Below are 21,665 nucleotides of genomic sequence, written 5' to 3'. Positions count from 1 at the left end.
GTCATAGTCCTTCGAGCTAAATATTTCAGTATATTAAGCCAATCAACGAATAATAAATATAATACATTTATTTGTACAATTTACAACTAAAATAACATAGTCTAGCTTTATATGTATAAGCTTTATATTAAAAATATTTACATTATTGAAAATCATATAAACCAATCAATAAAATAAACAACATCCATCACAAATTCTACCAAATTAAAACGAAAGTTATGAATTATACAAAATAGATGTTAGAGCTATAGAAATACCTTAATAATTTAAAATCATCACAATGAAAACGTTCAAAATGTACTAAACATTGGAATTTTAGGCACAATCGCACAAACTGTAATTTTAGAATATTTACGAATTTGGTTATCCTTTCTATACAACAGTATATACACAACCGTAAGGTAAAATGGAAAGCAATTATTAAATGAAAGTGAAACATCTCGGACTCTGAAATTTGTACCCTCGCAATTATTAATATATGTATATAACAACAGACTTTTAGGAATCCTGAAGCATCAGTAGATCGGTAACTTAATATCGCCACTATTCCAGCCACATTCAATGTACCATAATATATGTACATATCTGAATATACAACAGGGTTGCTTTCATAATTTCGAACAGCTATGGCATATTCAAGTAACCACGTTTATAAAATAATACTCAAGTACAACAATAGTTGAGTATTATTTCTAAAGTTACTTATAATATGGTCACATGAGTATACTTTAATGCTTCACAAACGAACTTTAATTCTTTATTGAACATTTTTTAAGATGATGCAGAATCTTGAACACATTTACTGGAAATTATTTATGTATTACTTTAAACATCGATCACTGGACCATAATCGAAAACAACGTTATATTACATAAATAAAATTAAAAAATTGCAAAAGGAAACCAGACACATGTTCCCTGCCAACTAAAATTAATGTAAGGTAGCTAACCAGCTAGTACTTATTAATTTTTATAGCACACTTGAAACAAATTACGAAATATGGTGTCATAATATGCCTAAACAATCCAATTTTTGTACAACGCTAAGGCGCAATTCTAGCGCAAATGCTCGGGACAATAGGCCTTAAAATTAGCCTCGTCCAATTGCCAGTGGCTTTTCCGCGCACAGCACACGTGCGACGAACTGAGACAACCTCGTTTGACGCACGTGACATTCGCCCCTTTCAGGCCACAGCCCGAACAAGGCAAGTTTGAACAAGTCCACACTGCTTCTTCTAAACCAGCAATTTTTGGACCGACTAGATAAACACCGGGACTCCACACCATACAGTCCTCGTGCACCCACACTTCAAAAGTATTGTTTCCCGTATCAGTTATCCCCAGATAAAGATCCGTGGAATCCACCGACGGTTCAAGCTTCCGTTTTGCTTTTTTACTTTTTGAGTTCGCTGCCGCTGCTGCAGCGTCTAAGGCTTTACTAATTTTCCGACTTTTAAATTGCCTGAAACATTTTCCTATTATTTGGCAACTGTCGTAGGCTTCTTAAGACTTTTTAATTTATATCGCTGGTTATATCAAATAGTTTTTGAAATAAAATATTATTTTATAGCCCGGGAGGCGAGGGTCGTTTTGACCTAGTCATTTCATGCTGGTGTAGGTGCTGAGGAATATGCCCAGAAAAGTTTTTACAAAATCATTTTAGACAATCTGATTGTTTTCCATGAATTAAAGACATTAGATAATATTTTTTTAAATAGTCAGCTAAGCCATAAAGGAGAGATTACACGTCAGTTGGGCGGGTAAACTTGTAGTAAAAATCAGTAGATTAGAAGTAGATTTTAAATCGATTCAAAAATGTTCAAATTATTTTGAATAAGTATAGAACTAGGAAAATGACATCAGCTGTATTTATAGTGGAGGAAAGATCGTCAGCCCAAGCAAGAATATATGATTGCGCTCATATATCTATCTATATGACGCGTGGAATTTTCAATGGTCCGACTGACGACTTTTTTCCCAACGAGCAACCAGCTGACGAATATTTTGACATTGCTATTTATGAATACTTTAATATTTATAAACTTCAAAATACCTTTCAATAATCTACCGAAGGCATATATTATATAAAGCCTCCCCTTCAAAGGTATTTTAACCTGCAGTACTCCATCTAATATGGAGAAGACCCAATGGCATGTGACTCGCAAGGTTCATAAATTAGCCGTTGAAGGAGTGTGCAGTTTTGTTTCCGAAAAGATAAAAATGAATTAGTCTTTTTTTAAACTTGTCTTCATTCACTCTTTGCTGAAGCCGTCGCCAATCGTAAACCCGCCAAATCAACACACATAGAGCCGTATAATTTTGAAAGTAGATTATTGAAGACATTTCCTAAAAAAATTAACAGTGTTACAATGAATGGGAAAAAAATGTAAAACGTTATACCGGTGTGCTAGTTTGAACTGATCTCAATATTTTGGAAGAAGATGACATTTTGAACCGAGCGGTAATAGTTTTGAAACAATGCATTTAAGTACTGACTTCTTGATAAAAGGACAATGCAACGTTCCACAACAACTAATCAATTTTTATAGTAAAGTTACATCTACTAAATATCCGACAAAAGTTAGTAAAAATTATGCGGTAACCGTAAAATCTTTCCCTGAAGATTTGTTCTACGCTGTGACTAATGGCAATATCAAAACGTCAAAAATTTAATTGCCATAATTTTTATTACAAGTTAACATGCCCAGCTGACGTGTAATCCCCCTCTATGGCCCAGCCGACTATTTTTTAAATATTATTTGACGTCTTTAATGCTTGGAAAAAACCAGGTTGTCTAAAATCATTCAAAACAACTTTTTTCTTCACTTGATTTATGTGGTGCCATGGCACCCCCCCCCCCTGCTGACCTTCACTTTCGTTGTCAGTCAAAGCTTATTTACCAGTGTAGATAAAAATCCAGCGGCATTAAAACACTACTAAAAATAGACCCCTGCGTCCCGGACAATTAAAGCCTGTTCCTAATTCTTCAATAGATTTGTGTAAACCAGTCCACGGGCACGTTTTGAGAATTAAAATTTGAAAAATTTAATTTTTATTACATCAAGACGTGCATTTTAAAATCTATCTATCAAACTCACCTATCAAATACATCATCTAGTCTCTTCTCAAACTCAGGACATTGATTCGTGATAAAATAAGGCCCAAATAGATCGCCAGGTGGAGGAACTTCGGTGGCAACACTTGGACCTTAAATGAAAAGTTTTAAAACAATAAGCTAAATTTATATTTAATCCAAATTGGTCAGACGTTATTTTATAGTGCGTACCTGTAAACTCACTAGCATGAGGACCTCGTTTGCAGAAAGCACAGATCCAACTCGCATCTTTTCTTTCTGCGTCGTATTTATTACTAAGGGTACTACAGTGTAGGCCTTTTGATCTGACTTTATGTCTGAAACAAAAATGCAACTCATATTAATCATGCAAATTGAAATACATAATAATGATGGTTTGTTTATAATGTAACGAAACAAATTTCTATTTTTAAAAAGCCTACCTGTACTCGCTATCATCGTGAAACTTTTTGTTCTTGATCGTTTTCTTTTCTGCATCTTCATCGCCAGTCAGGGGAGTATTTACAACACTTACTGATAATGGAGAATCCCTAGGGCCTCTAATTTGCAGGAAGGGGCCCCTAGATTTACTAGAACTAGCGTTGCTACCCGAATCATAGGAATATATATCCTAAAAATTCAAAAAAATCGAAGATATCAGTAGCGGCCCAACAAACTATATACGTTACTTCTTACTACTTACCTTGACAACATCCATGTTCGATACTTTGATAGGCAATTTAGGGATAACTGGTATTGATGGCTTCTTGCTCATACATGGTCTAGAAGGTTTTTTATGGACAGTACCTTTCGTCTTGGTAAGTCTAAAGAAAAACCCAATTCAATTCCTAAGGATCTACAAATTGCTGACCACTTACTTTTTCTTCTTCATTGGAACGTCGCCTTCGTTGTCACTTCTAGACAGTAGCCGGCTCCGCCGTGCTTTCTTGCTCACGGGCTTCCTATCATCGTTTTCTTCTTCATTTTTGACTTCATGGTTTGTGTACAAAGGCTCATCAGATCGGTTGGTCACTTCATAATCTCTGGCTTCTTTCAGTGGCGCTCCCACATCATCCAATCTTACAAAACAAAAATATAACTTGCTGTAAAAAATTGCAGTTTATATATGTGGTGCGAGTCTCATTTAACACGCCGTAAAGGATGTAAATCCGGCTTGCATCGCTTTAAATTTTATGGCCGAAAATCGGCGGTGTAGTCCTACATCTGGCGCATTTTTAACGTTAGAGGTAAGGAATTTGTTTATATTGAACAGTTGTTTAGAAAAAAAAAATTTCATAATCGAAATTTGTGATGTCTAGTGAATTGTTTACTTAATTTATTTCAGGATGATTGCATTTACATATTATTCGATATTCCTGAGCGAATTCTTTGTCTTCCAGTAATAAAATGGGTCTAGAAAAGGAAGGGCTTCGGAATCAGCCAAATCCATTTGATTTACCTGATGATCAATTTATTAGGACGTTCATATTATCAAAAAATATTGCTAGGAATGATATATGTAAATATTAATAAGCCCCACACCTTACAGGCAAGGGAATGTACAGCCATTCCTCTATACCTTCGAGTTCTCCCAACATTTAATTTCCTGGGGCAAGGGTCTCTTTAAAAAGCTGTGAGTTTGTCAGGCTGGATCTGTATGAGCTAAACCTCAATAAGCCGCTCAATCAGGATTGCATAATTTTACGCTAATGAGATTTTTGTTACTAGATAATAGACCGAATCTATGACATTTGCCTGTAGTGTCGCCTTTTTGTAGAATTTTTTGGTATCATTACTTACTAACGTCTAAATCCAATTTTCATTTATTATATCATTATTTTATATTAATAAATGAATCTTTCCTGCTTAGAATAAATCGATAATACAGATTTTTACTACGCCTATGGCTAGCAGCCAGGCCAGTTGATTTTCCGATTAATTCTACTCTTCGATCGATACCTACTTTATCCCTACCACCTATTTTTCATTGATAAATCGCCGATCGGTAGAATTTAATGTTGGTCCTAAGCAAATCCGGAATTTATGAATGACTAGCTTGGTCTATTTATTAATGTCTTTGTCAGTATGTAAAAGCTACATCGATGTAATCCCGAATTCCAGAATCGCACCAATTCGCGAGTTCAACTACCGATAGGGGCGCTGCGAAACGTCAAATTACTCGTTGCCCAATGACAGTTGATACTTGTAAAGAGTTGGTAAACAAGCAAAAAGTCAGAGTGGCAATTGTAACAAAAATTAATGTGAATGAATGACTGAATTGAATGAAAAAAAAAACAAAAAAGAAAAGCTTGCAAAAGTTGATTAGAATATACCAAAACAAATCACAATCAGATGTGACACCAATGTCAACAAACCAAGTGTCAAATTACTAGTTAACGTGTAGTTATAATTTTAGCCACCAGGAAGCGTTTGGACTTTTGAACTCGCGAATAGGTAAGGATAAGCTAAACATACCTGTCATCTGTTAGACCCAACGTTAAGTCGTTTTTCAGTGGTTCCAATGGGAGCTTCGAAGGACTATCTACATGGTTCTCCACTATACCAGCAAACATTTCTTCTAACTTGTTTTCAACCTGTAACAATACAGGACTTCGAAGTTAAATTGCACCACTCAATTTGGATGCGAAAGGTTTAAAAAAATCGTCTCTGACTACCAATTAGCTAAAAGTTAGTTAAAATACCTCGACAAAATTAGTGTTGGAGGCATTTTTCGGAACAGGCGTTTGCCCACGTGGAACTGGAGGTACGGTTACTGGAGGGTTTTCCACTAAATCAGCAACTAAAGCCGCACTATTTTCAGCAGCCAGTGCTTCTTCCAATTTTTCCTTGTTTTGTATTACACTTATTGTTACAGGCTTTGATGGGCTTACAACTGATGAATTCATCTGAAAAATATAAGTGACCTTAGTGAGGTAACAGGATATTATTTATATGTGCATGTGGGAAATTTTTTGGGTAATTCTTGATTCAGAAAATCTTCCTGTAAACTATTTAAATAATTAAGTGCCTCACAATATAATAAATCAGGCATAAATTAAAGGTTTTCCGCATTTTTCTTTTCCTTACCGTTTCCATGTTTACCCGTTTACAGTCATGGTTCATATCTATTCCATCAACTGTATCCACAGGCACAGACTTGAAAAATACGCAATATTTCAATAAGAACATCGAATATAAATCATATGTGATCTCACAGTTGTATTGAAATCAAATTTGTTTTCTTTTTTACTTGAAAAGTAACTAGTCACGTTTATTAATTCTTTACTTTACTGAGCTTTCAATTAATATACATATTTATAAGTAGCATTGCTAATAATGGTTATTGATTACCTTTGAAATATCTTCACTTATTTCAGTTTCCTTTTCAGCAAAATCAGTAACCTTTAATAAGATAATAAACTAAGAATTACGCTGAGATATATTGAGAAAGAACATTTACCGTAATTAATAGACTCGTTTCCGGATTAGCAACTGGTACAGGCTTGAAAAAATAAATCATTGATTCCAAAACTATATTTATATTGCGTGGAAACAGTGTTCTTACCGTGATATCGGCCGCAACCATAGTTAAATCTTTAGCTGCCGGTATGGACTAATACAAGAAAAAATGTGAATACACGTTTTTAAACGGTTATTGGTAAGAAAAAAGCAATTAATAAAATAAAAGAATTTACGTGCGAAATATAAAGAAAATACCTTTATTTCTATTTTCGCATCCTCAAGATTATGGTCAATAGGCTTGAAAATAAAAATGTCAAGTATTAATGTAAAGTAATTTAGTAGTGACGGTGGTACTGAACTTCAAATCTCACCATGTCGACGTCTTTTTCGAGTGCATCAGTACCAATCTGACAAGCATGAGTAAAGAGAATCAATTAAAAGGAGTCATTATTTAGCAATTAATTTAAAATGAATCAATTATAATCTCAAGAAGTCACCACGTAGCACTATTAAATTTATGATTCCCATAAAATCAAAAACAAAAAATACTCACCTTGGCGTTGGGTTCCTCATGTACTTTATCATCATCAGCCAGAGTTTTTCTCTCCTTTAACCCTTCCTGAACCATGGCGGCAATATTATCAATCGTTTCTGATTCGCTGGAGGCTTTTCGTCGACTTTTTATCGCCACTGGTCCATCTACTTCATCTGTGGTCTTTTCCAGCCGCTCTGGTAACTTCACAGTGGTACCCTCTAAAATCGTTGCAATGGACGCAGGATTGGAGTGTTGACTAAGATTGGCAGGTTCTCCTTTGTGATTGTTGATGATGAGAACGTCTGTTGGAGCAGCTTCATAGGAAATCTGGCAATAAGTAAGATTTTGAGCAAACAATTTTAGTATAAACTGGAAATTATTACATCTTTCTCAAATTTAATTTCATCATCTTTGTTTACTCGTACTGTTTTGCTAGGTTTCCTTTTTCTTCGCGACTTTGTACTATCTAAGCTGTCTTCGTTACTATGCATTGAGGCGGAATCTTCCTCTTTGGGAGTGGGTACCTAAAAGGATTGCTCATCAAGACATGTCTACCAGAGCAGAATTTTGCAACTTACATTAGTTGTGCCACTGGAATTACTATTTTCGTCGAAATTGCTAGCTGTTTGAACAATTACACTTGGATTCTGAGAATTTAGTTTTTCCGGCTGAGATTTTTCCTGTACTGTCGTTGGTGCGCTCACAGCAGTAGCTGGGTGATCATTTTTAATATCATGAAAAGGGAATGTCTACAAATAATACAGACACTTAGTAGACAAAATGATCATATAGACAAACTGACTTGTCATTACCCTATCCGGAATTGTATTCAACCTTTCTAAAATCGAATCCACTCTTATGTTACTTCGCTTTTGGTTCTTGCCCAAATCTGCGACCGGCAACGTCGGTGCAACTGTGGGCAACATTAAGTTACTGGCTAAATTAATTCCAGATGCCACAGGGCCGGGGCTCAAAGACTTCCGACCTACAGAGTGTACGTTTAAGTAATTAACACACAAAACAATACATCTAAAAAAGTGCAATTAGATTATTCGATGCCTAAATGACGAAACATTAGGAAAACACTTCAATATATTCACATATGCATCAACTTTATTAGACTTATTAATAACTTTATTATGGCATACATGGACATACCTGGACTAAGAGATTTCATGGTAGCACCAGAACTTAATAAACCAGGACTTGCGGCTTTCATTCCGGGGCTCATAGAAGGCCCCCTAATCGAGCTGGGACTAATAGCGGATTTTACATTCGGACTTGCACACTTAACGAGCTCCACAGCCTGAATATCCAACATTCCTGGTGGGAGACTGTTAATTTTATTAGCGTCCCGCACACTAAGACTGATGGCAGCAGGGGCTGAAGGGAGCTCACCATTTTGGCCACCTAAAAAAGGTTTTTTCACTGAAGAAAAAACATAAGAATTAATTAACATTAAGTTGTCAGCAAACCTTAAAAACGTATTCAGTCATTAATAATTCAGTATTCTAATTACCATTTCTTGTAAGACTCAGATCAACGCAATCCCTTGGAAACAGCGACTCAGTTTTAAACATATCATTGAGCATTTGAGTATGAGGAATCAACTTCATTGCTTCGGTAGTGGTGGGTGTATGCCACGTTGGTTGATGTATCAGAGTATGTTCTGCCTGCATATGAGCTACTTGGGGTTGGCGTTGAAAATAGGTGGGAACCTAAAAAGTTCAAATGAGTCGCAGAAATTTGTGTGAATTGATAAACAAATAAATTATTCTCGCGTTAATAGGTTTATATTTAGATACTATTTAGTCAGATACTAAACTACATAAATTAATGTTAATTTCCGCAACTGTTGAAGACAAAACTGGCCGAACATGTATGTAGTCAGTGGCTCTCACAACAAATTGGTTCAGAATAAAAACCCAATATAGGTGTTTACTTAAAATTCAAGAACTGATCTGGGAACAAACCTGTAAATGATTCCATGCTGAATTTGTTGGAGGTACATGTCTATTGTGAGGGTGATGTGGTGGTCCTCCTGACATTTTGGATCGATTTGTATCAACTGATTTAATTCAAGTCACATTATCGGATTTCTCTTAAATTTAATCAGGTGGCATTCCTCAAATCGTCAACAGGAGGTGTGGTAAAGGTAGATCTTTCCTTTGGAATTCGTAGGTCTGCAATTAAACCCATGATTTTGTTAAATATGTTGCAAGGAAGAAGTTTTGTATAAGGGAGATAAATATAAGATTCTTGGCTGGACAACAAGCGGATGTTCGCCATCTATTTTAAGTAGTAAATATTATGTTGTCAACTTGTGTATTTTTTTATTGGAGACTCCAAGTACAAAGGCAGTTTTTGTGGTGTGTTTTTACTCACTATCGGATCGAAGTCTTCAAAATTTATCAGTTTGGTAACATCGATAAAATAAAAAAAGATTAACAATTTATTTACATCCAGGGAATAGATTTTAGTTACCACTATGCTACAAATTCTATGATACTACAAATATATTTCAAGTATCGCTTGTGAAAAATTGATAAAAATAAACTGCAATAAAAAATAAATTACATGTATACAGTGACAACAAAAAATTGCTAATAAAAAACCAATATTTCCTCAAAGAGTAAATGTGTTTCAGAAACGCAATCACAATGTTCTGCTTTTCTCTTAATCTTCACCCAAATTCGTATTTGCTTGGAAAATGTGTCACTGAATCGTGTCACATCATGGGAAAAACATGCAGACACTGTAAATATCTACATGTTTATCCGAGGCCCAAAAATCACTAATAATGAAAAAATCATGTTGTGAGGCGACGTTTGTTCTAAGTAAACAACGCGGAACTGGAAACTGTTTCGCGTTGAACGAGATTCGCAAAAAAATATTGGAAATTTCAACCTATTTCCACAAATCCAGTTAAATTTATCCTGAACTTTAAAATTTTCAGTAATGTAACTTATGATTGATAATTACATATATGATGAATAATTATCTAATTCGTGACAATAATAATACGAAAATTCCTGGTCGAATAGTCACGCAGTATTATCGGCGACAAGCTTTCATGAAACACATGTTTCAAGTATTTGTGCATTATAAAACCATTTATTGGCTAAATACGGATACTCCGCAAAACGCAAGGGCCAAGCAATAGTATTTAAAAATTGTGCTATTAAAATCACTTTTAGCACAATTTTCCAAATTGAAAGATTCTAAACAACAATCAAAAGAAACGAAAATGAGGTTGTTTGTTGTGAGAACATTTCTAAGCAAACATTGTTTCTTTAATTGATTACTTTATAGATAACACTTTTCCTTTGCAGAAATAAAATGTAGTTTAGAATAGCATTAGATTATGGCTTTTCGCGATTTTATCAACATCGCAATAACATGCATGTTTCTTCCTAATTTTGTTCAATGCTTACAAAACTTCGTAATTATTATATTGTCGAAAAACTATCAAATTAACTTTGCTGTTGTTTGTTAATGTTTTCTTTTGCATTTCAAAGATTATTTTATTTTATTAAACCCCATGAGGAAATCTTTATACTTATAAGATAGTTACGGTTAATATATACGAATAATATACAGGAGGACCTTTGATAAGTCAAAGCTTTCCTTGTCGGAGGTTTGACTACAATTATTTAAGATATACTTCTCCAGTTCTATTGTTCTATTCCGAAAACGATCGGTTTGCCATATACAGGGTGTTATTTTACGGATGATGTAACATGTCCTTTGAAAGTAGACAATATGAATAATACTTAGGGTAAAGTGGGGGTAATTGTAAATCGGGGTAAATATAAACATGCACAGATTTCAGCTTAAATTTACAGCAAAATCTATCACGTCTGCTAATTTTAACGGCTTTACTATCTCTTCTTATAAGGCTTTAGAAGTTTCTTCTTAAGTGTTCCTGTGTAATTCCCGCGAACTATTCGCGATCGACACTACATAAATTTGCGATTTTTGTTTTGTCGCCTATGTAAAATGAATGAGCTTTTTTTCTTTTAAGGGTAAGTATTGTTTTCTTGGCTTAATATAAAAATACATATAGATATCACTTTATCTACCTTCACTTCCATAAATACTTACTGATTTATTAATAAACCGTTTGTTCTATTGTTGTTTACATATACCCCCATAAAAGTCGTATATGGTGTAATTGTAAACAACATTTTGAATTTGAATTAAATTTGAACATTAATAAAAGCATTATTTTTCAAATGTCTCAAAAATATGTCCAAAAACTTGTGGACTGGCCTCTACTAAAGAAAATATTGCTAATGCTGTCGCTGATGTGAAAAACAGTAACATAACTTTCTCACTAGTTCTAACTCTAACTCTCTCAATAGTTCTTCTCTAGTTTCTCACTGGTACAATTTAAGGGAGGAAAACGAAACACAAGTACTTTCAAATATGTATGTTGTATAGATAATATTGTTGATCAGGAAGTGGAAGTAGTAGGACTAAAATCTATAGATAATACAAAGAACAACTTTGCGGTTTAGGCAAATGATGCAAGTTTTGTTGTGGAAAACCAGATACATACTGGGGTATTGGATTTCCCGCAATTAATATGAAAAGAGAAATAATTTATTATAACTTTGAAAAGGTAGTTCTAGTGTTGGAAAATTAATGTTGATGTTATTACTTAAGACAGAGTTTTATTTATACATATTTTATTCTTTTCTTAAGGGTTTAATTCACGGAGTTTCTAAGAAGTTTTTAAGTTCATATGCTTGAATAAGAAAGCTAAATCAAAACAAAATGTTTTTAATTCCTTTGGTGTAAATGTAATTAAACTAAATTATAATAATATGTTACAGGCATGAAACAAAATATGAAATTATTGCATTTACCTTGTTATTTGTATTTCAACTCACTACAATATAGTCACTTTATCAATTATTACACTAAAAAATTTATAGGTCGAAAAAAGAGAATGATCTATTTTTTAAGTTATGATAAATTTGCTAGAAAAATGTATTTGTCAAAATCGTTTATTTTACCCCCACTCGACCCTACATTTTTTATGATAAATTTTACGAAAAAAAATCATGGAAAGTTCTGCATGGTGTAAAATGTAAAATCCAATCATTAGGCATTAATAACGTTTTTCAGCTGTATACCAGGCTTTTCAAATATTATGAACGTTGCTCAAGAGTAAAGTAGGTATCTTCTTTTGTCGTAGAAAAGTTGGTTGAAATCTAAATTTCTACATTATAAGTAAAATCTAATTTTATTAGTAAATTTCAATAATGAACATTTACGTATTTTCTTTATTATTTTCTTTATTAGCGATAACTTTTGAGGTTTCTTAATAAACAATTTTGAAATTTAAATCCATATTCTTATCTAATACGTACTATTGATGGTGATTGCATCCTTTAATTTATGCTTCGATTCTAATCCACCCTCTGACGAAAATACTCGATATTGTCAAAGAAAGTTACTTTTCTCTTGTCGTTGATTTGCATTATTTTTCAGTTTTTATTTAGAAACCACGCACGGAACTGAAAAACAATTATATTTAATGGTCATACATATATATGTATGAATATTCAAGACCAATGTTAGATGTGCAGTTAGTAATTAGCAACTTTTTACAATAATCTAAGTTATGAAGTCAAATTTAATGAGTATGCTGTCGAATTTAATGGTTTTACTGTAAAACAAAAATTTGATACAACAAAGATAGGCGGCAAACTTTTTTTCTTTTGAAATTGACCGGAAATATTTTTCCGAATAACCAGATAAATTTTTCCAGAAACGTACTTACCGGTGCACAGATAACTGGTAAAACTGAAAACAAGATTGTCGCCAAAATAAGCCCCTAACGTATAGTTTTTGGCTCCCAAGCCCTATAAAATTCGTTCAAATATACAAAGCCGTTTCCATAATACATTTACTAAACCTACCGTTTATTAACATGCTTTATTCAAAAATATATTCAGCAATAATGTTTCAGCTTATCATACACCTTGTACATACTGGTGAGTTTTTCGGGCTTTTAGACCGCCGTGGAAAGCATTTCTTGCATCTTCAGACGTTCAGAAAAAATTAAGAAATTCTTTAACAGTACCACCGAAAGCCCGAAAAACTCAGCAGTTTTCAACAATTAGAAAACCTAGCTCTTTTGATACTCTGTGTGCATAAGGCTAATGAAAATGAAAGCCGTATTTTTTATGTTGGTCAATGTGGATTATTTCAGTTAAACTTAAATCCGAAGAGATGCAATAACAAAGGTCATAATCTTGTGTTATTTGCCAGTTATGCCAATATTAAGATAACCGCTGATCCGTGTCACACACTCTACTTGCTATCTTGATACTTTTCAACCATAAAATATCGACGTAAGAATATATTTTTGTCCAATTTTTAATCAAGCAAAAGATTCGGGCGCATGTGAGTGAAACGCGTTTGTAATCGAGAAAAATAAGACGATCTAACCCATTTCCAACATACAGTGTTTTTTAAGGCTTTTAAATGAGTCAAATGTGATTAATTACTACACATTCTGACCAGACCCAGAAAATTTCATTTTTAGAAAGAAAAATCACAAACGCACTGCAACGTTGCAGAAAAAGAGAACATCCGCAAATGAAAACACTGTAACTGATTCAAGTAACTCACTCGTTAATGTCGATTGAACTGATAAAACACGCTTAAACCGTGGAATATTGTAGGCACATTAAAATATAAATAACATTTATGAACTTCTACTCCTAGTCATTCATGGCAGCATATATTAATCGACTATATGTAGATAGAGAGGTTTTCCTTCTTAATTAGGCCTGTGTTTATTTGCCTCAATTACAATTCAGTACCTGAATAAAAAAGACAAAGACTGGTTATATTTAACCAAGTTTCGAATATATCACTTGGCATAGATTGACACTGAGGTAATCACACATTTATAATTAACTTTCCATGACTAAACTTGGGAGTTTTCAAATAACTCTTCAATTATTGTTAATTAAGTACTTTTGAAATAGGTTCACTGTTACATCAGAAATTTTAATCTAAGGATGTGCTGACTAATAAACAAATATTTGCCAAACATTGTTTCGTATTTAGTGCCCAGATATTTGTCTAAGCACAAAGTAATGGTAATGTACAATCTTGTAAATTTTGAAGTGAAAGCACGCACTAATCTAGCTTCGAGTTTAATTAGCTGTTATTAATTGATAGTTAATGAGATATTCAGTTATTATTGACGATAATATTGTCTAACATCTGCTATTTAGTAGCAAATGGTCTTAAAGTTCAATGGTACTTTTTAACCCTCTGGTTATTGATACTGTTACTGATTCATTGTTCTTCCGATGGAAGTAATGTTACTATTTGCTTGAGTTTTAATCAAACCAAGAAAATAAAACTAGCTATAAAACATAAACATAAACATAGCGGAACAGGCAAATTTGGATAACTTGCCCATAGGTACTCAGTGACATGTAAACAAAGATTCTCCCCAAGTTAAAAGAGAAGGTCACAAATACGAAATGTTCCTTTCAGTGTCCTTAATTTAACTTTGGAGATGTTTACATGTGAAACATATTGTATCGCCGATACATTGAAGACCACTAATCGATTGCCTTTTACTCAGTTTGAATGTTTAATATGATAATCATCAGGTACTTGGACAAACTCTCATTAACGTTTAAAGCACCACAGATTTCAATATTCAAAACGGCAAAATCGAAAAGACACCAGCTTTATACAGACGGATTACGTTCAACAATTGAATAGGTGACGGTGTCACATATGGACACTTAAAAAACATTGTTAAAAACTCGCCAAAACAGCTCGCTTACATGCAGAAAGAAAATTAAAAGTAGGAGTCGTAAGCGAGCCATTATAGAGCGAAATCGATGCTTAAAAACTTCGCCACTACTCAGCTATTTGTGAGACAACACACCTGAAGACCGCTGAATTCTCGAGTTTAGTCTATGCACTATTCAAACATCAGCACAAAAGCACAATATTGTATCCATAAATCGCTAGAGAAACAAATTTTATCAAAACGTCCAAGGCACGGCCACAAGAGCATCCGACACGCAACAATGGCGATCCCGGTTTTCTGAAATTTGACCAAGTCTCGCCATCTATTTGCAAAATCATAGACAATTCACGCATTTTTCTGATAGATAGTTGTTTTACCCACTGAACGGTATTTAAATTGATATTAACCAACTGTCATTGATCAGTTGAAAATGTTTCGGAATTTAGTTGTTAATAATTATTGAACAAAACATAACTTATTGTAAGCTGGAACTTTTCAATTCTCATTCAATTGGCCAATGCCAGGATAAGTACAAGGTAACTTAAAATTCAATATATACAAAGTGTCTAAACAAACAAAGTTTACCAAACTATTGTTAAAAAAACATCTGGAGACGCTTTCTCGAACATCAACAGGGTGTTTAGAACACGACAAACGCGACTTTTAAAGCGCTAATCAGTAATAATTTTCTAATATAACGACACTTATTAAGGCCCCTTAAAATAACGTCTATGAAATTCATTTGGCTGTTTAGGGCAAAACATCGGCTTCTGTGTTAATTTAGTGTCCTCATATGTGCACATTCCTCAAGAGTAGATTTGAAAGAAAAAGCAAGATCCCAATGCAACTGAGCGTCATCCAAAACAACAGCACTAATAAATATGCAGAATTTACGCTAAACAAAAGTCACAAACTTTTTAAACTTACCATCTTTCATCAAAAGTATCAACAAATCTGATGGGGACAACGTCTAAGGATTGTTGTCAAACTGTACCTTTTCTCTTCCTTGATGTTGATGAACAGGTTATATGTCAATACTTATGACACCTTTGCCTAACTCCGATTTTGTCAGAAGCCGTTGGTGTTTTCAAAAACATAGTTTAAAGATTTTTGCTTGGCTGACTAGACGGTCTATCAAGATTCTTAAAATTTTCATTGGAATATTTGCGAAAAAATCATTATTGGTCATTTTTTCATGTTTAGAATCCGTCCCTAGCGAGTATCAAATTTTTGGCTTTTTGTTGTTTTATCTTAAAGAACACTTTATATGAAGCAGTTGATATGAGAAAAATTATTGAATCGTTCATAAATTAGCCCAAAAAAACACTCACAAAGTTAAATTAAAATTTCCATTTAAAGGCTAAATTTTGTGAGTTGTTTATTAAAAAGTTAATGTAAATTCATTCAAGTTGGGTCGGTTTGGGTTATTTGGGCCTTAATTAATTTTTACTTTTTGTAGAATTTTTGTCAGTCATTAAAAACATACTTCAACCATGGAAACACAATCCAAATAAACTTACAATTAATGCAAAGTAAAACAACTAAAAATTATTGAATTATAAACGACGAAGTGTTTTAGTTAGTAAATGAATATTTTCCTTGGGAAAAGTTTTAATAAATGAGCGAAATACATGACAACACCGCATTTTTTTAAATTGCGGTAGATAACCTTTAACAACGGGCGACGTTAGAAAAGAAGCTGAAACTTTTGCGAAAAACTGAATTATTATACATTTTAGCAGCAATTGTCCATGAGTTTTTGTTACCTAAAACACGATTTTGCAGCAAATAATACCAGACAATCTCATTTTCGTCCATAAATAAATAATTTTGGGATAACGAATTTTAAAACAAACTGTGTAAGCGTTTTTATAGAAAAATATCTACCATCCAAGATTTATTCTTACTGAAGCTTCAATTTTCACGCAACACAAGCTTGAACGACAAGATTACCAATTTTTTCTTGTCATCAAAGCACGCCCTTCAAATCAAAACATTTATTTTGAATGACGCTGTATATAAAGGCTTGACTGTTGCCCAAAAAATCAATGTGAAACCAGATGGCAGGGCACTCAATCAGCTGTTCTTGACATCATCTTCTGTTTGTAAACATTAAGCAAACTCAAACTTTTGATTATATTTGAAGGTGAATTGAGTGAGTTTGAAGGAAAAAGGGTGTAAATAGAACATTATTTCAAAATGAGTTTTGATGATATAATTTATCTGTTTTTCTTGATGTTCTCTATCGGATTTGGTACTTACTATCGGAAAATTGAGAACCCAAAATCAAGAAAACACATCGGAGCAGCAGTAGGGTTTCTCATTGTTTTAGCAGTCTCTCGGCTGCATTCGATTCATATATTAATTACTATTTTGGTAAATGGGGCAATTATTTTGTATGTTGATAAGAGGTGAGCAAGCACTTTTGTATAATTAAGGGTCTCACAGAAAGTCACACTGCCGACAACATATGTTTCAAAAATTATATTTATTGAGCATTTTAACATGTCCAGAGATAGTACAGGATTAACCGCTAATAGTCATTTTCAAAATTTTTCAAACTTTTCAATATACATAGTATTGGTTACTGGCTGATACGAATATTTTAACACTAGTCATCATAAGTGATTAGTATATAAATTTATATAGTAAAAACGTAGTAATAATAGTAAAAAAAAAGAGGTACACAAAAGAAAATTATTTTAATGTCGCTCTTGATGAAATGGCGAATAAATCAACGACCCGAAAGGATTCTTTGCACTTATATGCAAGCATGTACCGATTTGGAGATATGTTAATAACAGGTACCTTAAGACCGATTTCGAGTCTATTAGCTGGGTTTGGTTTGAAAATATCACTCCCAAAATTCGCAGTTTATTTTTCGAAAGTGTATATGTCAGCATCTTTTCGGAGATGTGAGCTCCTAAAAAGCTCCAATGGATAAACCTTGTTGCTAATATATCAGCTAATGTATTTGTGCCAGTGTATCACTTAAATAACGTTTTATTTAAGTAAACTAGAAATATCTCTTTGCATGGAATTCTTAGCTAATATACCATTATTTTTATTTTAGGTTCTGCCATTTAGTAAGTTTTTTTCTCTCATTTGTTTACTTAATATTTCTTCGAACAACTGTATATTTTGGACTTCCCTATTCCATTCCAAGCCACACTAATTTGATACAAATGATTCTTACATTGAAGCTTGTAGGTATGTATGTAAATTCGTTACAAGATGTTGCACAGTTCAAGTTGCAAAAGTTCGGGGGGTTCTTTTTAGTAAAATATGGAAAAAAATCAATGCGTCGGCAATAACTTACAATTCCTGCCCAAACAGTTTTTGCAAAAAAAAACATATTTTCGCACTGGTAATGAGTCATTCTGTCATTGCCATTAGATAGAAAGACAATCTGAATCAAATCTAATAGTATTTAAAAAAAATTAGTTAGGTAAAAAATTTAATTTAAAAAAATATTAGGCCTGCTACCAAGTCAGCTTGTTTTCTATTTTACAGAGCAAAATTGTCTTTAAACATTTGTGACTCTAACTATGTAACACTCTGTATATAAATAAGCTAAATTAATAAAACGTTCGCATGTAAGATATTTTCCGTCTTTGGTGGGCAATAACTTAAAAGTTCTCATACCATGATCTTCATAAGCATGCAAAAACGCTTTGTAAGAGTTGTCAAACTGTATATAAAAATATTGGGGCAAAAACACGCTGACATTTTTTTTTATCAAAGTCGCCTTCAGGAACACAATAAGATAGTTTTATTGGGTTTTATTGATTGAAACCTTAGAAAACATGAAAAGCCAAATTAAACTGGGTATATTTGATATTCCTTCCATTTGGTCTTTCAAATTTCCGTGGGTTCTGGAACATGTAAAAAATCTACTATTTTCTTGATATCTTCATCAAAATCACATTAGCATGTGTACATTTTAATATGATGCTACTTTATAGGTTTAGCATTCGAAGTAAACTCAGCCTACACTAAAAAAGCCCAAAATAAAGCCACACCAGCATTGAAAAATGAGGCGGAAACCGAAATAGGGGATGACTATGTTTTGGATTTTTCCCACGTATTTTATTACGCGTTAAATTACGTAGGTGTTTTAACAGGTAAAGTGCAAAAGTAATTTTCCTTCATTTGACTAGTCGCTTTTGACTTATTCATCTGATTATTGACTACTAGGCCCCTACTACAATTATAGAACTTTCTATGATCACTTATACAAACCATTCCATCAGTATGATGACTATAAAACTGCTGCCTTGAAAAAGTTCTTCCCGTTAGTGCCAATTTATGCGATTGTGTATTTATTAACCGACTATCTTTGGCCCTTGTCGGTGAGTAAAATCTAATAAAATTGACCGCTTTTGAGCATAGGTAACTTCGCTTTCAGTACACGCAGTCCCAAGACTTTGAAGAAAGGTCTTTCTTGTACAGATACTGGTACATTTGGCCTACGTTTTTAAACTTTAGGGCCCGAATCTACATAGGGCTGACTCTATCAGAATGTTCATGTATAATGGCCGGACTTGGGGTGTATCCCGATTTTGCTAACAGTCAGCCCGGGAATGGTCCAACTACAAACTTTAACAAACTTACGGAAATTTGGTATGCTTACGCTTAAATGGAGATTTTTGGGATTTACTCAAATGTTTGTTTAAAGTCATTCAACGACGACCTTAAAAAGTACAAAATATGATTACGAAACCGTCTATAACATAAACTCATATGGTACGGAATTGTACCCCACTTTGAGAGAAGGGATGAAGAATTGGAACATGACCGTCCAATATTGGTTGGCCACTTGCATCTACAAAAGGTTGGGGTTTTATTTGTGTAAAGCTTGGTTTACTTAAGGCTGTTATAGGTTTCCAAGCAAAAAATATAGAACATTTGCCACTATGTTCGTTTCTGGAGTCTGGCATGGCGTCTACTCGGGTTATTATATATCCGTAGGCATGATTCCCTTTGGGCTGATTGTGGAAGACATTTGGGCTCACGTTTTATTGAAAGATGATTTTTATCTGGTAGGCCAGTATGAAGATTTTAATTCCTCATGAGTTATTCAACTAAATCGTTTCCAGCCGAAGAAAGTTGGCTATGTGATCATGCTCTTCCTTAAGATGCAGTTCTTCTCATACGCGGCCTTAGCGTTCAGCTTATTGGATGTGGGAAAAATTATGCACTACTACAATCTGGTATATCATTGGATGGTTCCATTTTACGTCTTCATGTTCTTCCTTGGAAAACACTTGTTAAAGTTGAAGAAGACAGGTAATAAAAGTGAAGAAAGTATTTTGCCCGCTAGCACAAAATCGGGAGATCGAAAAAAGCAAATCTGAAATACCGGATAAGTTTAGTTAATGTACAATTTACAGAGTGAACCTGCGAAGAGCATTTTTCATGAGTCCTAAAAACGTACACGTAAGACGTGGTGGTTTTACGCAAAATTCTCTTTCTGATATTTCAGTTATGGGAGTTTGATTTTTATCAATGTTTGATGTTGTTTCAAAGTTTGATGGGAAGTTGATTTTTATCAATGGATTAACCTATTTTATGTTGGTATATAAGTAATCATGTGTATTTTTTTTCGAAAGTACCATAAAGAAACTTTCTATTTGCTTGCAATAGGGTCTTGGGTCGCTTCTCTGATTCACCCCGCATATCGGTGTTAATTATTTTGCCAATTTCTAGTCAATGGAAATCGACACATTTATAATATTTCTATATTTATATAACTGGCCGATTTGGGTTCATTTTATTAATAGACATTGTTATTTAGTTCTAGTTAGATTTGTGTATCTGTAAATAGACTGAGAATAAGCTCGTCATGTTTATAGTACGATCAAACTAATAAACTGATGGTATTCTGTACAAATGCATTTTTTCTACTTTAGATGTAAAAACCCACACTTAACCGCATTCAAATTCTTCCGCTTTGATTTGTAAACTTCTTAATGACAATTTCATTAATATTTGCCGGTTAAGCTAATACTGATTGAAGAACTTAATATATTTCACAAATTGAACAAGGCACTTTCTTTTCTCTTCGACTAAGAAAAGCAGTCGACCTTGATGGTAAAGTAAAACCTTCATGGTTTGTCCATCGAAGTTTATGGTTTGTGGGACAACGGCTTATTCAGTAGGTCACTCGTGGTATCTATCGATTTGCAGACTAGATTTAAATAAACTTGACTGAAAGCTGCATCAAGTACTGTAGTTTTGACTAGGTAAATACTAACACTAAAAGTTACAACTCAATTTATGCTCTAATAACTGCTGTAAAAAGTTTTCGGTTTAAAATCGTGATAACGATTATAATCGCCAACAACAAGAAAATATGTAGCAGTGGATTACAATGAAATTTACATAATGTATATCTTCAATTCATTGAATTGTGTCCGAATAGAATGGGATAAAGAGAACAAGCAACTTTCGTCTGTAGAAAGAAGTAAAACTTAAATCTGGTGCATTCGACCATTTAGGAGGAAAACCTGTTAAGAAAACGCACTTTGAATGCACTCTCTTTCACCTTATACCGTTGGTACCTCAGCATCTTTACATTGTACTTTGCTCATAACTTAATTCGTATCTTCCAAGACTTTAAGAAAAAGTTACAATAAATTTCTTATATCTCGTGTTGGATATTTACATTTATTATTTACAAAACCAGCATTTTTTGGAATGCCGCTGTTTTTGTTATTACGAACAGGCTCGTTTGTACTTCTAAAACATATCAAAAAAATGTTTGACTGACTGGTGATGGTTTAAAAACTGAAACGTGCG

The 21,665-nt window shown here is 33.6% G+C and overlaps 2 protein-coding genes across 10 annotated transcripts; one reads left to right on the top strand and one right to left on the bottom strand.

The window, feature by feature from the left end:
- Positions 1–52: 52 nt before the first annotated feature.
- Positions 53–15,815, bottom strand: LOC109538183 (uncharacterized protein CG5098). Of its 9 annotated transcripts, none has more exons than XM_048663607.1 (24): positions 15,000–15,179; positions 12,861–12,942; positions 12,448–12,594; positions 9,043–9,252; positions 8,589–8,787; positions 8,228–8,497; positions 7,882–8,054; positions 7,648–7,818; positions 7,453–7,593; positions 7,088–7,396; positions 6,906–6,941; positions 6,790–6,831; positions 6,638–6,685; positions 6,533–6,574; positions 6,424–6,474; positions 6,160–6,228; positions 5,775–5,978; positions 5,548–5,666; positions 3,951–4,151; positions 3,776–3,896; positions 3,516–3,703; positions 3,286–3,410; positions 3,098–3,206; positions 53–1,461 (listed from the first exon to the last, which is right to left on the bottom strand). In XM_048663607.1, exons 4-24 carry the CDS (start codon positions 9,115–9,117, stop codon positions 1,056–1,058), a joined length of 3,099 nt encoding a protein of 1,032 aa, XP_048519564.1. In that variant the 5' UTR covers positions 9,118–9,252; positions 12,448–12,594; positions 12,861–12,942; positions 15,000–15,179; the 3' UTR covers positions 53–1,055. The 9 variants fall into 9 exon arrangements, with proteins under 9 accessions (XP_048519564.1, XP_048519565.1, XP_048519567.1 ...); XM_048663608.1 differs by lacking the exon at positions 15,000–15,179 and adding an exon at positions 13,000–13,708; XM_048663610.1 differs by lacking the exon at positions 12,448–12,594.
- A 1,097-nt stretch (positions 15,816–16,912) lies between these two features.
- On the top strand, positions 16,913–20,753 carry LOC109538186 (lysophospholipid acyltransferase 7). Its single transcript, XM_019905312.2, has 8 exons — positions 16,913–17,275; positions 17,938–18,074; positions 18,830–18,988; positions 19,062–19,216; positions 19,273–19,487; positions 19,543–19,698; positions 19,747–19,906; positions 19,964–20,753. The coding sequence occupies exons 1-8, from the start codon at positions 17,064–17,066 to the stop codon at positions 20,219–20,221; spliced, it is 1,452 nt and encodes a 483-aa protein (XP_019760871.2). The 5' UTR covers positions 16,913–17,063; the 3' UTR covers positions 20,222–20,753.
- The last annotated feature ends 912 nt before the right edge of the window (positions 20,754–21,665 follow it).

Source organism: Dendroctonus ponderosae, unplaced genomic scaffold, assembly GCF_020466585.1.
Source record: "Dendroctonus ponderosae isolate FM_Combo_2020 unplaced genomic scaffold, Dpon_F_20191213v2 Dpon_F_20191213_2, whole genome shotgun sequence".
In the NCBI taxonomy this organism is placed as follows: Eukaryota; Metazoa; Arthropoda; class Insecta; order Coleoptera; family Curculionidae; genus Dendroctonus; species Dendroctonus ponderosae.
This window is presented reverse-complemented; position numbering and strand designations above follow the sequence as displayed.

What these genes read in the sequence shown, in the direction of transcription:
- LOC109538183 (XM_048663612.1), bottom strand. Translation starts at nt 9,117, where the DNA reads ATGTCAGGAGGACCACCACATCACCCTCACAATAGACATGTACCTCCA. An exon ending in AAACGAGTCTATTAATTACG is followed by an intron (nt 6,475 to 6,532) that starts GTAAATGTTCTT and finishes ATCTTATTAAAG; the next exon opens with GTTACTGATTTTGCTGAAAA. An exon ending in TCATGCTAGTGAGTTTACAG is followed by an intron (nt 3,207 to 3,285) that starts GTACGCACTATA and finishes TTTTCATTTAAG; the next exon opens with GTCCAAGTGTTGCCACCGAA.
- LOC109538186 (XM_019905312.2), top strand. Translation starts at nt 17,064, where the DNA reads ATGAGTTTTGATGATATAATTTATCTGTTTTTCTTGATGTTCTCTATC. An exon ending in TCTTACATTGAAGCTTGTAG is followed by an intron (nt 18,075 to 18,829) that starts GTATGTATGTAA and finishes GCTACTTTATAG; the next exon opens with GTTTAGCATTCGAAGTAAAC. An exon ending in TTACGTAGGTGTTTTAACAG is followed by an intron (nt 18,989 to 19,061) that starts GTAAAGTGCAAA and finishes ATTGACTACTAG; the next exon opens with GCCCCTACTACAATTATAGA.